The following is a 17,495-nucleotide window of genomic DNA, read 5'->3' on the forward strand; positions in this document are numbered from 1 at the left end:
GATTTAATACACAGTTTGCACTAGCCTTGATAAGAAGTGTAAGATTTCCTTTTGAAGCTTTGTGCCCTGTGCTGCTTAGTAAACCTGCATTAGGATAAGGTCTGTACGGCAGTAAATACGTAACAAAGTTAATTTCATACGTCGTCTAGATGTTTACACTGTCATATATGTATATATTTAGGCTCAATGTTTGTGTCATAGCATAATGCACACATTCCCCATTACTATTTTTAACATTTTCATCACGATTGAGATTAAGGCATATGTAAATCAATTGATATGGGTAAGCGCACGACGAATTACGGCCTCTTACTTCGATACAGCAGAGTATTCTCTATTCTTTTTACGGCAAAATATACGTTTTCCAGTTCCCTAGGCTAACACGTAAAGCATATTCAAGCCACGGTTTGGAGCAAAAAGATCTAAGCTTTCCAATTCTACTGGGTCTTTGAAGTAATGTACCTAACTTGTCATAAAATCTTAGCTTATGTCACGTAACAACCGGTTCGTTTCAAGCTCGTATTTGAGGTTGTTTACGTCAACATCATTTTTAAAATAGTAAAGAACCATCAGCGTGTCGAGTCACTGGAGCCAACCGCAATCGCGCGCGCCCAGCAAAACTGCAGATCCCCACAATGTTACGTAAATCTAGGATATGCGTTGATGCATAAAACAGTATATCCAACGCGGTGATATTACGGTGTCCTATCGTAGTCATTTTTAAAGGACACTGCGTTTTAGTATTTGTTTCAGTGCTTACGGCCTCACAATTACAAGGTGTAAGACAATGCAAAAACGTTATAACTGAAGATGGACAACACTCCTTTCCTTTGTCATCATTATTTTCATTATTATTATTATTATTGGCCGTTTCTCTTCGGAATATTAGCGTCTAGTATTGTTTTTAAATCCTTTACATTTTTTTTTAATTTAAATATTTTTTTTTTAATAAAAATTGCGATCGGCTGTGTGAAACAGGCAGCAAAGAGAAACTTCACAAGGTAGACACATATTGACCGTGCTTCATCTGGAGATTAGCCAATATGATGACAGTTTATTCATCATATTTAGCACGTAACAAAACTACAAAGATTGGATCCTTGCTTATTTTTACCCATGTTTCATTTACCCACGTTTAGATTACGACGAATATTATAACGTAGCTTATGAGGAATGCTAATGATATTTACAGAACGATACTCCTTTCAGATCAAAACTGTTCTATGTTTTCTGCGAGCAACTGCCCCAGAAGCAACTCAGAATCCCTGAGCACTGTGTTTAGGAGCTGCGCGTAAGTAGGTCTAAATGAAGTTCCGAACATATGTAGAACACTTTCCGTATTTTCCGTATTCCGATCTTGTAATCAATTAACGACGCGGCAACTAATGACCCCTTATTTTTCTACTAGAGTTAGACATGTATTTTCTGAACTATTCAGTACCTTTATAAATAGACAATAACTATTACCCTACGAAAGTTCATTTCTCTGGCGCAAGTATTTCGTATCGAATTCGCAGAGACCTTGTTCTAAGGAACTATTTGCAACAATGGGAAATAAATCGTGATCCTTAAATCCTCTACGTGACGTTACCACGATGATTCAGAAGAGGATCAAATGGCCAAGAATCCATATTGACAAGAGTAACTCTTCAGAACACAAGAAGGCAACTTCGATAACACCGAAGAACGTCAAAAGAACGACCAATTAAATTATTGCGTTAACCTGTTTATCTGAAACGTATGCAACCTAGCTCTTCCGAAGTATGCGCCGAAAAAAACAACTGACACTTACTAAGGCCAATGTTTGATCAGCTCGTTAAAAAATTCACAATAACATGAGATGTATAATTGTAGGAAGCTTCCATGTATTCCACGGGTGACGGCCCTTCAATTAATTTGAACTCTCGGTTTTTCTATTGTTTATCGCTTGTAAGAGTAGAACTTAGAAACGTTACATGCTGCTGTTGTGCTATCATTGTCATCATCACGAATCTTCTGTTGGGTTTACGTCTCTAAATGGGTTCCGGATAAACAGTATCAAAATCACACGGGGGCACGAAAGCAATCCCACTATTCTAGTCCGATATGGATCGAGCAGGTAGAATGTAGAATGGCCAATGAACAATGGCTTAATAGCCAACTATTGCAGAGAGCCAGGTAATTTCTTCAACAGACGGGGCTAATATGATATAATCGTGAAACTGTTGAAGCTAATACGTAACAGGGACTCAAGGACAAGCTTGTGGATCGTTTAGCCAAGGACAACATTGCTCGTAAAGCTAGAGTCAACACTGTGAATACTTCAAAGGTCGAGCCTATTTATGGCTTATTGTAGCATTTTAACCGTTTGTCGATCGCTTGTCCTTCAGAAATCTGCCCGAAATCTTTCTCATGGGTAACCTTTCTGCCGATTATTGAATATTCCTATCGAAAGCTACTTTTAACAATGCTCTCTTGAACGACTTAGTGGTAAGTTCGATTTAATGAAGACTCATTTGAAGTCGACGACATGTCGAATCTAAATAGAGATCATAACAATAATGTTAGTTACAGGAACAAAAGCCATTTCTGGACTGACCTCGAAGTGAAGACACTGTTGGACCGGCTGTTGAGAAGCGGTCAAAAAATATTGTCATACAGCACTCCCCGTAGAATACTCCATAAAGAGTATTTTACTTATAAAAAGTTATTTATAGCTACGATACGGTACCGGGTATTTGAATGACAGGCGCTACGTTGAACTTTGCTAAGACTACATTTTTAACGATGTAGGGAGGAGAACACACTCGTCGTTATCAGTACAACATCGTATGTTTCCTACTCGGTGTGTTTGTTGTAGCCCAAATCGTGCCAAGTCAATTATTGGCAAACCTTTGACTGTTACCCGTACCGTTAGATGTCTACCATCCCGGTTAACACTTGACATAGAACCTCTAAGTCAACTAGCCCTAAAATTTTACCAGTAGGCAGTATTGTTTCCAATGTACGGGTAAAGCTAAACCCTAGACTAATGATGTGAGCCGGCACTGGCAGCGAGTATAGTTAAGGATTCTGCCTATAAAAGCTTGTCCTTCGATAGACAGCACGGAATGATGCTGGAAGCTTGCCGTAAACTCTGATATACAGAAAAAAAAAAAGGCCACTTGCATAGGCATTAAGAGTGTAAAGCAGATTATGACGGTGCTAGATACTTGTGCTTCTGGTCCGTCCCTAAGGATACGCTGAGGGGACACCGGCAGACAAATCAATATTATGATATCGGTAGTAAAGTAATTGACTCTATCCTAGCGTAAAACAGTAAATTCAGCCGATAAACGGTTCCAAACAAAGCGAACTAAAATAAAAATTTTGTTTCTTTTCCTAGTCCTAAACTGAAATGGTGTAGTCTAACGTATGACAGACTTAAATCTACGCATATGATACATAGGCACAGGCCCGTGTCCATGTTTGATGTTTTTGTTCCTAGATTTTGTTCGTAATAGTATTGCCTACAGTTACTGCCTAAAAAGCTGTAAAGCGTTACCAGTCTATTCTTCACTTTAGGCAGAGTTCTCATCAGCTAGCTGGAAGAGTTCTATCACTATCTTTGCCCTTTGCCATTTCAACCCGAACAGTTGCGCGAATTTCATTATGATTATTGCCAACATCGGGGCAACCTAGCCTGTAACGGTTCCATTGTAAACTACAGTAGGCTACAACGAGAAGAAGAAGCGAAAAGGGGCCAAGGTGGGAATAGGTATAAGAAAGAAAGCTTGAACCGAGACCGCATTTTCGCAGGGCTGTACTTTACCAGCGTCAATATTGCATCAGTATGCTCGTAGGAATAGCGGCAGACAACTTCATCTGTCCTAATAATAACAGCAGCAGCAGCAGCAGCAGCAGCAGCGATTGGTGGCCATGGGGTATGGATCAGGCTATACTTAACCTGTTAACAGTAATCGGACGGTAGGCCGGTTAATTGGTCGATATTTTAATAGGGAATGGTCGAAACCGTGGGTGTGAGAGTAAACTACGGGATCACTCAGGTACACCATCAGGTTGGACGGTAGTCGGTCCATAGATTCTTACTGTTATTACTATTGCTCATTCCATCCTCGCTTTTGCTAACAGATACTTCTGATCTGGGCTGAGCATACTGGCCCTGCTACTAATGGCAATAGTGGTAGCAGCTTTACGTCGAGGCGTCAACGCTGCCGGCCGCCGATGGACGGCAACGCCGATATTGGCCTTGGCAAAGGCCGCTGCTACTTTAGCGAAACAATCAGAATAGGCTACCTTTAGTTGTGTCCTTGTCACGATACCAACGCCATTTCATGCAGCAATATGTGACTATATGTACCTATACAACGCGCAAATGTATATACATATATGTATATGCATACCTGGCTCACAGCATCAACATCGTTTTTATCCGTCGTTTTGCTTTTGTGCCTACATGCTTTCACCGTCAACAGTGTTATTACATTATAAGAGACAGCAAAGCCTTCAAACCGATTACGTTTGGCCTACACTTGCCTGCCTGCCTAGTCCAACATGGGTCAGCAGACCAAGCTCAGGCCATCTCAGACCATCGACCGCTGGTTGATCCTTACACCCACCTCCGCTATTGTTGATCTTCTTGTTTTTAGAATTACTGTAGGCTAAAGGATGCCACCGGCTCAGTAGGGACGTCGTGTGTGATAGCAGCACTTCTATACGCCTATTTGGACGTCTGTTAATAGGGGGTTGATTAGGAAACATGCACATTTAGCACTGCGGCTACTTCTTCAAGAGCTAAAACCTCTCAGCCGAAAGGAAAAATATAATCCGAAGATAGCTTTAAAGTGAAACACAATAACGCAGCGTTGAGATGAGCCAGTATAAAGAGTTTTCTAAAGAAACTGAAACAATTCACAACCCAAATTTGTTGTAGTTTAATGGGTCAAGCTAGAACTGATTTATTCAGTACGCTTATAAGAACGGAGTTTATATATAAAGACAAGCGGGTTTATTACTGGACTTATATGTCAAGCTTTTCGAGAAAAGGTGTAGAAATAATATCATGTAAAATTATATAGACACTGTCGTTTGGTAACCTAGTTACAACTCCAGAATGGCAAGAACTTTTCACCCTTGCTCTCCTTATTATCCACTTAATGACGCTAAAAACTGTGTCATGTCATCATAATAAGTTACTATCGGCCTGGCTCGTATAAAGCCTACGTTCACATAGCCATATGCTAAATTTATCGTAAATTCAATCGAGGAAAGAAGACGGAGGGGGGAATGTGCCTTACGTGCTGCCGCGTGAGGGTTACGCTCGAACGATGATGCTGGGTTAGAGAAGATCAGCAATGCGCAACAGAGGCATTCATTCGTGTTGGGGTTAATATCGTTAATGGGCATAACGCAATGACCAGACCCAAGGCAATGCAAGGAGTTTTCCAGATGATCCGTGCATTGAACTCAGCACCAAATGGATAAATTTTGTTGCTATGAAGTGGTGCACCTAATTTAGCTCGAAATACACATAGAATCTGCCTAAGGAAGACACATGTGGTATCTCTAAAGGTTATTGTTCGATATATAGCTTAGCAATTGGTGTGTTTTAGTTTTGGCCACCGTTATGCGTGTGATACCTTGATTTGCCTATTTAAATATGATGTAAGCGCCAATGCGAAATTGTGTGATTGTCAAACTAAATTCGCTTTTTTTTTTGGCCTTTTTGCATTCCTGCAGGTATAATGACTAAAAAAGCAGGTAATTGTTTGTACTATCCGAAGCCGAGCAAAGTCCTCGTCGAAATAGTCTTCCTACCGAAAATATTGTCGCGAACAACTATCTGACTCTACCTGTTTCCGCGTAAAATGAGGATTGAGGTTATATAGCCAGACCGCAACTTAAAATACCGTAGCAGACCTAAGGTAGACCCACACCTCCCTTAAATTCAACAGGGAGAACTCTACTCTGAGCGCGAACAAGCGACTGTTAGTGGCAGGGCAAGCAATTTTTATATCGTTTCCTACATGATATCTTTTAGAAAAGCATATTGTTGATAGAATCAAAATTTAGATCATCACTGTTGTGTGTAATATATCAGAGATAATATAATTATCTCTGATTGTGAAAGTGTATGGAAATTATAATGGCGTATTCCCAATAAACACTCCGACTCCGTGATGATGACTCCGACATGAAACTTTATCGCCCATTTTCCCGGCATCTTCCATGTGCCTCTCTAACACGCATGTTTTATACTTTTGTTTTTAATTATTTGGCTCAAGCACACTGTTATTGCAAACTTCGATAGTAGTTTTTAATGTAGTATCAATTTCAGCACATTTCTTTGCTACGTTGCGCAGCTTTCCACATCTTTGCTTGTTTTTTTCTTGACATTATTGATGATTCGGGTACGATGAGTTGTTGTGCGCTGGCGTCCGCCTTGAGTAGGTGTCCTCGAGCTAGGCTGTGTCGAGCCAGCATCGAATAAATGGTCATTCTCGATTCCCTGCTCGGAATCATCCATCAGTTCTTCGCCTTGTTCTTCCTAGTCTTCATTGCTAGTCTTCATTGGCGGTCTTCGTTGCTCGTTGCATAATACGCCGCGAATAAACATGATGTCAGAAAATCGCCGCGAGTGCTACTATTCCTCTAGTCGAGAGAACGACAACACAGCAGTAAAAAAGCAATGCTAGATAACCTGCGCTCGCTCTCAGGCAAGCTGATGTTCATTGTCAACTGTTAGCGTTCGTCCATTTCTAGCAACATCGCTATCCTCTGGACTTTTCGTCCTCTCTTGAAGAACACCATCATGGCCGTTTTGTTATAGCTGTTATTCGACCACCATCCATACGAACACTTGATGGCGACGTCCCTGGCTGACGAAAAGTAGATGGCAATAGAAAGGACATCGGCAGCAGCGCCAGCAATAAGAACGATGAGTGCAGCCAGTGTGTCGTGTATATGGGTCGATCTAGTTGATCAAACAAAACGACGGCCGTAGTTGGGCACTCCAGATGAGCAGGTCCGTTATCGTTGCTCTACGTGGGCTATATGCAGAGATCAGTAGTGTCTGCCATACAGATATGAAGGCTTTGCCATTCTCAAAGCTCAAAAACGTTCGATTTGTTTGACAATCGTGGTAAAGACATTTTCACGATTGTCGTCATACACTGAGTGGGCTGTTCGGTGCATTCTAGTCCCACCATAAACCCACCACTACCGATTAAATGAATCGTTTGATAAGTTCACATAGGTAGACGCTCACCGTCGAAAATTCACCGTCTTCGAAGATCGGCCATTTTGGCCACGTACAGTAGAGATAGGTGTAAAAGAAGTATCGGTAGGTTCGGTGTTAAGCAGGGAAGATCCGTATTAATCGTCAGGCGCTGTTGTGTGTGAGCGATTGGCCAAGGGCCGCTAGAGCACCACCATTTCGCTTGATGTAATTTGTAAGCTTCAAATTGAAGAGAAAAAGTCAGCTCTCTTCATAGTGCACGACTATCAAATGCCTTTGTGTTGCATTCCAATGAATTAATATTTTGAATAGATAGGCGCATCTGAGTTTCCAGTATATTACAATATGGTAATTTGCAAGCGGAGCGAAATGCTCGACCATAGTAGCGTGCCATACCATACCATACCATACCATACACAAATATCACCGGCAAAAAAGTTCTCTGAGCCAGCAAATGTTTGAAGCAAGGTCAGATCTATATCGGACTGCAACACCAACACCCCCCCGCCCAAAGGATTTACTCCCATCACTATTACACATCGGCCTCCACCCCTAACGAGAGTTTGATATCGATGTTTTCAAAGAACAGTATCAACTGGTTAAATCATAGTTCAAAGAGTGTAACTACTGGGTTAGCGACTTAGTCTTCGCGTATATATATAATAATGATGATAACGTTCAAATGGCGCGCTCTTCAATTTTTAACAGCTCGTATCTGCGGCAAACCGTGCACATTCGTAGCATCGCAGGTGGTTCCTCTCTATAATCGCCTCGAGTGTTTGATAATAATAAGAAAAAGAAAACAAATGAGACTTCAATTTGTCTTCGATTGCGAGGTACATATCTGGTGTTTTATTTTTAGATGTGCGACTGTGTGACGGTCCAGCAACTTCTGCTCGAAAAGTTGACGCCGTATTTTTTCTCTTTCATCTAATTCAGTCTTTATATTTGCCTCTGATCGCTTGCTTCTGTAACGTTTGATTTATTGCTGAAGTGTACGCACGACCGTAGTCGTAACGTTACGAGATAGTTGTCAGTGCTCGCGAAATACTTACACTCTATTGCGTGGGTTTATTATGTTATTAATGGAATGTTATTATATGAGTGCGGTTGGCGATAGCTAACACTTTGGCTTCTGGAATTATCGTACTAATATCTATCTATTTGTTTATTAATGTCGGCCGGTGTCGGTCTTTGGGCTAGCAAGAATCTGATCATGATACTGTTCATTGTCGACTGGGATGCTTGTGGCCGCCTCAGTCGGTCATAGCTGTCGACCACGGTTTGTCAGATACCAATGACGTTAGCGCGCTGGTGGCTGGAGTTTCTATTGAATTGTGCATCCGGGCCATTAGACGCTGAGGAAAGTTAAAAGAGTACCATGGAGACTCCGTCGGTCAGTTATGCGGACGGATGAATAGTTCAGTAGCATTTATATTTTTCCCATTGATTTCTAAGTCATTAAGTATTGTTGACTACGAAGGACGAGCATTTAATTGTCTTCTGCTGCTGCTGTATAACACCTTTATAATTTATGGATAGATTCGTTAATGACTGGCTTTCTCACGTATTCCAAATCGAAGTTCGGTAATGAAGAAGGCGGCGGCGGCGGCGGCGGCGGCGGCGGCGGCGGCGGCGGCAGCTCTACAGGGACAGCTAATAGCGGAAAAAAATCGTTTTTGTCGAATCAGTATTTATAAAATTGGTCGACTCTAATCAAATGAAGAAATAACCATAGTAAATATGTGACCAAGTGTGTGACTGTACAATAGGTCTGTGCTTCTATGCATTCAGCATTGTAGTGCATACTCTCCTCTATGACACGTAGGTTGTACAATGTAGATGATGATAGCGTATCTGAAGTCGCACAGGCACTTCATCTGCATGGCCGTTGTATGCGCATTTCATGCTTAGTGTATCTTCTATTTATTTTAATTATAAGGTGAAGCAAGTTGAAGGATTCGACAAACGAGCTGCACAAACGATATGTCGCTAAGAGCTATTTTTAAGTCTATCAAGCTCGCTTTCAGTTTCTCAAGTAATTATATGTTATCGCACAATACACACAAGCGGTCTAAAAGATCTATATTTCGAAATTTTCATCATTGTTGCTGCAGTTGTGATGATAGCGGCAGTAGTGGTCAAAATGAATATTATATGCATGGCCGGCAGACCAAGCTCAGCGTAGAGGCAAATATGCCCTTCCTCTAGATCAGTTTGTAGGTATTCATATATTCATGCAGACGCATGAATCGGCATTTGTTGGAACTAACGGTAAAACAGCGTGTGGCCATCAATACGTTCTTACAAATACAGTGCCGATTACTAACTTTGAGAACGTTTGACTCGCACATAAAAAAAAAAAAAATGAGATACGCCGGGTTGTTTGGTCTAGACTATCTATAATATTGTACGCCTCTTGCATTTGTACTAAAATGAAAAAGCTTTAAAACTAGGACAATAAGTATATTATTTTTCTTTGTAGAAGAAGCATCATTCAAATTGGAGCATTTAGAAAGCTATATTAACTTCCTATATTTATATCTGTTATTTTTTAGAGCCACAAAAAGAACTTAATTCAAATCGATAATATTTCGTGATGATCTAGAATTAGACGTTCAGAATTTGTTTCTGTGATCAGCTGATTTCTGGCAGCTCTCGATTCTAACCGATTACTTGGCAAACTACATGAAGTAAAAAAAAAAAAGTGTGTGTAAGTTACTGCTTCAGATGAAGTGTTTCGAAGTGTGTGGACTGGCATAGTAAATTGGCGGGATGTGCTTAATTATTGACACTCATGAGGTAAAAATCGCGACGATTTATCGCAACGAAACAGAGTAATACGTTTGTCTTCGCTGGGAAAGAAGTGCAAAATTTGAGGTAGCATTAAGGTCAAGCCACTGCTTCATTTATGCCTGCAAGTAGTCTTAATCTTCAAGAGTATTTAGGTATAAACCTGATACATAACGTAACAAGTGTTACGTCGAAGGACGACAACAAACTCCTGGGTCAGCCACGGACAGTTATCATAGTGAAGCAGTATCTTTTACATGAATCGACGCGTTGTTTTTACGCTGCGCGTATTTATCTAAACGGCTGTACATGCGATGTTGGTAGTTCACTCAGAGCTCAACGGCTAAATAAATCACCAATTAAATGTAATCAAGTGTTAGGTTCTTGGCAACGACAGAACCTACTTATTTCGTAAAAATTATAGACTAATCGTACGTCTTTCGTGTTATTTAATTCTTGGTATTTTAGTCGTATGCGGCCAGTACCAGGACGAGCGGAAACACATTGCTTATACTAAAGTAGCATAGAGCAAATCTAGTTCCGAGTACGGAGACATGCCCTGTAGAAGTTTCATCTTGATCTAGGGCCTCTGAGTCATCGAGTGCATCTGCAACATCTACCAAGTTTCTGCGGAACGAATCCTGCTCCAGCAATGATCGTCCCCAAGACAGTCTTTTGCTCTTTCTTCTCCCAGTCTAATCTACAATGGGCTTCCTTTCGTTCGAACTGCTTGGGTCCCCCCCCCATCTCGCCATTCTGCAAGATGCAGCTGCTAACAGTTTGGTCCGTGTCGTACATCTTCCTTGATCTATACTCGTGCGTTCCTTGAAGAATGATGGGAAAAACGTTTGTCGTAGCGCAAGACGCTATCTTCGCTTTCGTTTGAAGGGTATATTGCTAAGCTCCTATGCGTATGTGTACCTACTGAATAGAAAGTATTTATTCTAATGTAGTTTATACACATAAATTAACTAGAAAATCATTTTATATTTTTACTACTAAGGATAGCATTGTTGAAATAATTGCAATTTTAGCTCCTTCTACGACCTAGAACATATTTATGGCTTGAATATATTTTTATCGAGACCCAGTTAAAAATGGCACGTTGTTGACTCGACTGTTGGAAACAGCAGATACCTTTTGCCGCATAATAATTGTCAAAACTCTGGGAGAAACTCTTGCCTTAAATTGAGTTATAAAAAACGCCAGCGATGGCCCGTACTCCTTTGTATTATTTGTATTTTCCGAACCCACCTCTCCCTTTTTCCCGACAAACGCATTCGGAAACAATGTTAAAAAAAGCAGTAGAAAGGCCTCTGCTTGGAAGAAATTCCCAAATTGAATGTACTTCACATAGATTATCCTCTATTGCCAACCACGTTAACATTTTGCTTTAACAGTAAAATAGGGCCTCTGATTTTTCTCATGGCACTTCCTCGCTTTATTCAGTTTTATCCTATCTGTGAGAGGGCAGCACAGTTTGTCCACTGTCCATGGATTACCGTGGCATCTTACTTTTTGGGTATGAAAAGAAGAGATCACGTGATTTGGGGGCAACTCGGCTTCACTCCACTTTACCGTCGAAGTCGTTTCGTAACAGCGGGGACTCGTTTTTGCCAGGGTTAGGTTATCATCATTTGTCTTGCAAACCTCTTCAAGCGATTTGGGAAACAAGAAAGCCAGAGGTCATCTTCTAGGAGCAAACACAGCCTGCAGTTTTGCCTAAAATTATGCCCCTTCTTCACACACGCCCCAAATAGCGTTCTTTTTTGCCCTTTTCGTGGGTAGCTCAAGGATTATTGGTCCGTGACAGTTTGCGGACGATGGACAAACTCAAGAAAAATTTCCGTGCTGTTATATCACCAATAAGTGACGAAAAACTGGGCGGAGCAAATAAGCCAAGGAAGCCTATGTTGCAGTTGGTAATCGCAAATGTAATATATTAGTGCAAAGGAGAGATTTATGTAAGCTCGTCCAGCTGTTTTTCGTAAACATCAATTGCAAGTTGCTCCCCATCAAATAGCTATCGCTGTCTTTGTACAATTTGCCTGCTGCAGAAAAGAAATTTGCACATACCACGTGGGAAGCTTACTCTCTGGCTTCACAGCGTTTCAACGTCAAAGATCTTTATCGTTCTGCTTCTATGAAGACGTTGTATCTAAAGTGCTTCAATATAGACCGCGGCAATTCTTTATCTCACAGCAGATAGCACACGTTTTTATTACATCGTTTATTAAATAATTACTTTCGATATTTTCGTAGTCTTTGCATGGCCAAATTTGACCTAATTTTTTATGCCGAATTGCTTGTATATATATATATATATATATATATATATATATATATTGGTGATTAATGGTAATGTTAAAAAAATAAATACTTCCAGTGACATCCGGGTGCGATACACGGATTACGGTCTTATGCTTCGGGTCATCTTCGTTAACGCACAATTCTTTGTTCAGTTATTTATATTTACTTAGTAATTCAAATTGCATTCTTTGTTTGATAATTTAGTTTCTGATAAGTTAATCTCTTGTGAGACGCTGGCCCTGCGCGTGTTCAGTTTTGAAGTTAGCTTAATAAATGCAGCCAACGCTACGTGTTCTATTTAGATAGCTTGGAGTTCATTAATAACAAAGGCAACGAAGACAAATTGTAGGTAGGCTGGTGCTGCCATTGCAGGTCAGATACGCTCAAGAATCAGTCGTCACAGATAACGGCAACCTATTCGATAGTGCTGTTCCTTTTTCGACCCACATTCTATGCCCAAACGTAAGCGGCAGGATGAACCACCATTTGTCGGATAGTTATCCTTACCCATTAGTAGATGGCTAAAGGGACACGCGCTGGTCGCGAATGTTATCATCATGTTCATAAAATTAAATAGTATTGGCTTCCGTGCCGAGCGCACGATCCAATGAACAATACGATCGTAGGAAGCACTAACAATGGTTGATGCCATAGAAAAACAGCACCAATGGGCACTGGAAAAAAGCCGTTATTTTTTTTTTATACAATTAGGTCGACTTTAATACTGGTTTTTCTAGAACGAAGCTTAATTATCGGCTTGACCAAATGTCTCGTAACATGTCGTACGCTGATCTTCAGTTCTATCATGACTGGTAAGGAGCGCACATCTGCACGGATAAATGAAAATATTCATGCCATATTTAGTATGACCTCTCATTATCGAATATTATATATATATATATATATTGGTTCGAGTGAGCGAGGAATTAGGATAAGGCCAAGGTATGATAGAAATGCCTCTCGAGGGGGACTCGTTACTATTAATGCCTCTAAAAAGAAATTGCTTTATATATGGTTATACTGTTTCAAAGGCTATAAAGTGTCAAGACGCTGGCCGCTTGGTTCTAGAAGATTTTCGTAAATCACTGAAGAAATATTCTCAAAATGTCGCAAGCTTTTTTTTATGCTTTTATATCGTGGTATGCTTTTATGCATCGTGGCGGTGTTTCTGATCAATGATGGGCAAACTTTAACTGTTACCATATAACTTGTAGGCGAAAAATATAGCCCACTTGCCCTAAACAGAATACATACACGTTTTAGTTTATCTACTTATTTATCTAGTTTATTAGACAAGCCATTTATTCAACTTTCCGAGATATTTGTTATACATGAAGAATAGCACCTCGTTTCTGCTGCTACGAAATGACAGAATGAATGAATTGCGGCCAACAGAAAATCGATGTTAACGAAAAACTGCTTGAATATATAGTAGCGTGTCTAGGATGTTTTTTAAGCGGACAACCCGTTTCGTTTTTAGCATCAACAGAAAAACATCAGACAAAAAAAAGACGAAAAAATCTATTACCGTGTTTAGTTATTACTGGTGCACAAAAGAAGAGCCATCCATCCGCATTTTGCTACAACTGTAATTCGAGCAAGTAATGAATGCAGCACTCCAAGCCCCTATACTAGGTACTTCTGACAAAATTCATTTCCAGAACTAAGCGGTCGTTTCACGATGCTAAAATAGTAGCGTGCCGATGTTATTTGACAGTTGGAAATTTTCGTGCTAGACGGAGGTAGACTGTGATGTATGAATTGCCATATTGAAGTACTACTATTCAACGGTAGTACTATATTAGCCTACGCGTAGACTAAAACCGGCTTCGAAGCTTTACGAGATGTATGCGGAATTTCTGGTACGAAAGACCCGGTTCGGCTTCCCATGCTCAAACCTTTGCCCACCCGTGAAGCAATTTCTTCGTTGAATGAACGCACCAAACTAATTGTCACCTTTTTATCGTCTCATCCCGTTTCTCCAGCTTTTACTTTCATGGAACAACGTTGAACATCTCGTTAGCGAGGCGTTCACGATACTAATAATAGTAAACAATTCTGTTTGCTTCAAAGATTACTCAAAGGAGATGCACCAGCAGGAGGGATAAAGGCAGGAATAGTACAGGCTATAGTACAAAGGGCGGCTGGTTTAACTAATATACCGTGAAGGACTATTGGCTTTCCAATAGCGTTGTATTAAGGGGGCTTAAGGATTATATCTACGTCACATGGAGTCACGCTGCCTTTTTTTTTTTCGAGATATATCATTAAAGCAAGGTTATGTATTTTTGTTCTTGACAAAACTCCAATATAACTAAGCAAAGGCGAGTCCGGTTTACTAATTTCGAGAGAAAACAGAACACCAGTGGCCACGACTGATGCTAGGGGCAGCTTATCGGAAGCAGCTAGCTACCTCAAGTGTAACCCAGGCTTTAGGATATTGATTGCCAGGTCTTAACGAGGCTTAGAATGGTTTAAACGCAACAGTCGAAAATGTCTACAATCATAGTATATAAGCAGAACAAGTCTTCGACGAAGCATAGCATGTGAGTAAGATTTTAGAATAGAAATAGAAGGGTCAGTGTTATATTAGGTGTATGGAACAAGGTAAACACAATTCCATATTGTTGTTTGCGGCGTTGCTTTTAATGCGCTAATAAGATGAAAATCCCCATTTGTTTCTTAGACGGATCTGGAGACGAACGTTACGTCTGTCACATATGGTGTCAATGACACTGATATTTTCATGAAGCTTCACAACAGATCAGATTTTGAATACCCCTTCCTACTGGACCAAAGGCTCTTCGACAAATTTAGATTCGTGTACTGGGGTCGTAAACTCACGAGGTTCATCCCAGGTTATACTATTTACTATTTTCTCCTGTTTGGAAGTTCGAAGTGCTCTAATAAAAGAGATTTCCCTTTAGGATTTCGTTAAATTGCAATGAAATAGTTTGGCTGTTACGTCGTAAAAGTGGAATGAAAAATGGAACTAGACTCTATAGGCTTACGTGTGCCAGTAGGCTTAAATCTGAAGAAGGCCGCGAAGCGTTTACAAAGCTCATTGTTTAAATCATTGTTTTAAAAGAAAAACGCATTTTATATACAGATTAAAAATAAGCTAGTCGTTAGGCACGCGACAGCATTAACAAGCGCTCTTCGAAAGTCCGAAAGGGTAGGGTGCTACCTTTGCGCACAGTGGAAGCAAGCCGTCACGTAATGAAGGGGGAACCCTCGCTTTTCAAAGTTGTCAAAAAACGATCAATTGAAAAGGAGCACAAGAACTGGCCTTTGTTGTCGCCTTCGTACAACATCTGCGGCGCGCCAACACGGTTGAAATAAATCGAACGCAACCCGAAGTCGATAACTGAGGCGCACAGGTACCCAGCGAAGTACGCTTAGTGGTCGGTTATCTTTGCTGTGATGTAATAAGGCCACCGAGATTGACTAAGGACATTCTAGCTAGATCTGGTGCGCCTCTCTGCAAGTGGCGTACAATTTCTCTACGCACAACGTCTGGCAACGTAACGGATGTGTTCGCCCTCGGCGAAGGCTTACGTATTTACCTTTGGCCATCCATTAGCACATGCATCTTCAAATTCAAAGTTAGCTTTAGGAGCAATCAGCCTTCAAGCTTCATCGGACTCACGACGGAAACGTGACGCTCGCAAAGACATTATTACTTGTGTGAATTATGCATTCCTAGTTACGTCATCGATTCATTTGACCAATTTCCATAGATTATAGATGCGCTGGATCGGCTAGATTCTCAGATCCGCATGGCGAAGTTGTTCAGGAAATGAAATAGGTGAGCACTTAAATATTTAACTAGATCCACAGGGCTAACAAAGAACTATCCCAGCGTTCTAGTAAATACTCCCAAATCGATGTATCGATCTATTGTTTTTCAGGGACAACATGAAGGTCCCCATGAACTTTATATGTTGATCTCCGACTTCCGGTATAGCGCACACGGCGGCAACATTAGATCATGCCAGAACTTCGTGGTACATCCTGATGAACAATGCATAAGACACAAAATACATTTGTTATCAACCCTAATAGTATTATGAAGTGTGATTCAATCCAACGTTTCAATACATCGCTAAGGTTATCGAGGGCATATAGGCGTCGACACTAGCAGACCAAGGGCATGACAATTCATTACGTATTTTGGGAAGTTTTTTAGCTTAACAGTAGCGTGCCACAAAATATTACAGAGAACACTAGTAGACCCAGGTAGAATCAGGAAACCTTAATTTAGCCTTAGACCGGCCCAGTGTGCTTTCGATTTCCGCATTGTATGAAACAAATAACAAAGTAGTATCAAAATATAGAATAGAAGGTAATAAAGAGACAAAAAAAACGTCTCGTTTATTCATACCGAAAAATATATGGGCACAGTGGAATGGAATACCTTATTGGCGGCTCTAGAAGGCCGTCAAACTAGCTTTGCTGCGGTATCATTTCCACTTACCCCAGATGTGATCGAGGATGTTCTTCTATGTGCTAACAATCCTATTTTTAGGTTTTTATTATGTCAGGCGGACACGTGGTTAGTTCTGCATTATGCTGTATATATTCAAGGGCTATTGAGCATTTCAGCAATCGGCGTGTGATAGGTCCTATTCTAGGGTACTCCTAGAAACATGCAAAGGTCCACTGTCGCCGTTACTGAAGTGAAAAAGAAAGGAAAAAACGGATAATAGGCGTCACAGGCGTATTAGTCATGTGCGTATGAGATCCTATACACACTGCAGAAGTGTTGGAACTGCGCGACGATCGCGATGTATGAGATTTACTTGATGAAGATCACAGATTCCATCGTTACTGAGACACAATCTTCATGGTAAAACTTGCAAACCTGCATTTAAAATAGAAATAGATAATCGTTCTTGAATCACGAGTTGAGTCTCTGATGAAAACGTATAAGAGATAATCAGTTGGTATTTCATTTAATTCGGATATATACCTATCGTCAGATACCTATAAGCTAAGTTAGATATTAGTCAACTATAGAGCTGTAACACAGTCCCTTAGTAACTGAAAAAATGAAGCAGATATTCGCAAAATGAAGAGTGTACCTTTTCAGCTTTTTTTACGATTGGATCGTACAGGATTTTCGATCAGATTCTACTTATCTACCTTCAACGTTCTTCACGAGCGAAATACTATC

The 17,495-nt window shown here is 40.5% G+C and overlaps 1 protein-coding gene across 9 annotated transcripts in view; it reads left to right on the forward strand.

Annotated features, from left to right (window-relative positions):
• The window catches only part of LOC111250806 (alpha-crystallin B chain-like), a 35,595-nt gene that overhangs the window by 1,682 nt on the left and 16,418 nt on the right, over positions 1 to 17,495 (forward strand). For 5 of the 9 annotated variants that reach the window (XR_015328993.1, XR_015328992.1, XM_086990867.1 and 2 more), the window contains exon 2: positions 1,210 to 1,291. The exons of the other annotated variants lie outside the window; for them this stretch is intronic. Coding sequence is in view for 1 of the 5 variants with exons in the window: in XM_022806582.2 (XP_022662317.1) it covers positions 1,224 to 1,291 (68 nt within the window). In the remaining 4 variants the exon portion in view is untranslated. The remainder of the gene's footprint in view (positions 1 to 1,209; positions 1,292 to 17,495) is intronic. 9 annotated transcript variants of the gene reach the window in all.

The sequence above is a fragment of the Varroa destructor genome, unplaced genomic scaffold, assembly GCF_002443255.2.
Source record: "Varroa destructor unplaced genomic scaffold, Vdes_3.0 BEIS01000005.1, whole genome shotgun sequence".
Classification (NCBI taxonomy): Eukaryota; Metazoa; Arthropoda; class Arachnida; order Mesostigmata; family Varroidae; genus Varroa; species Varroa destructor.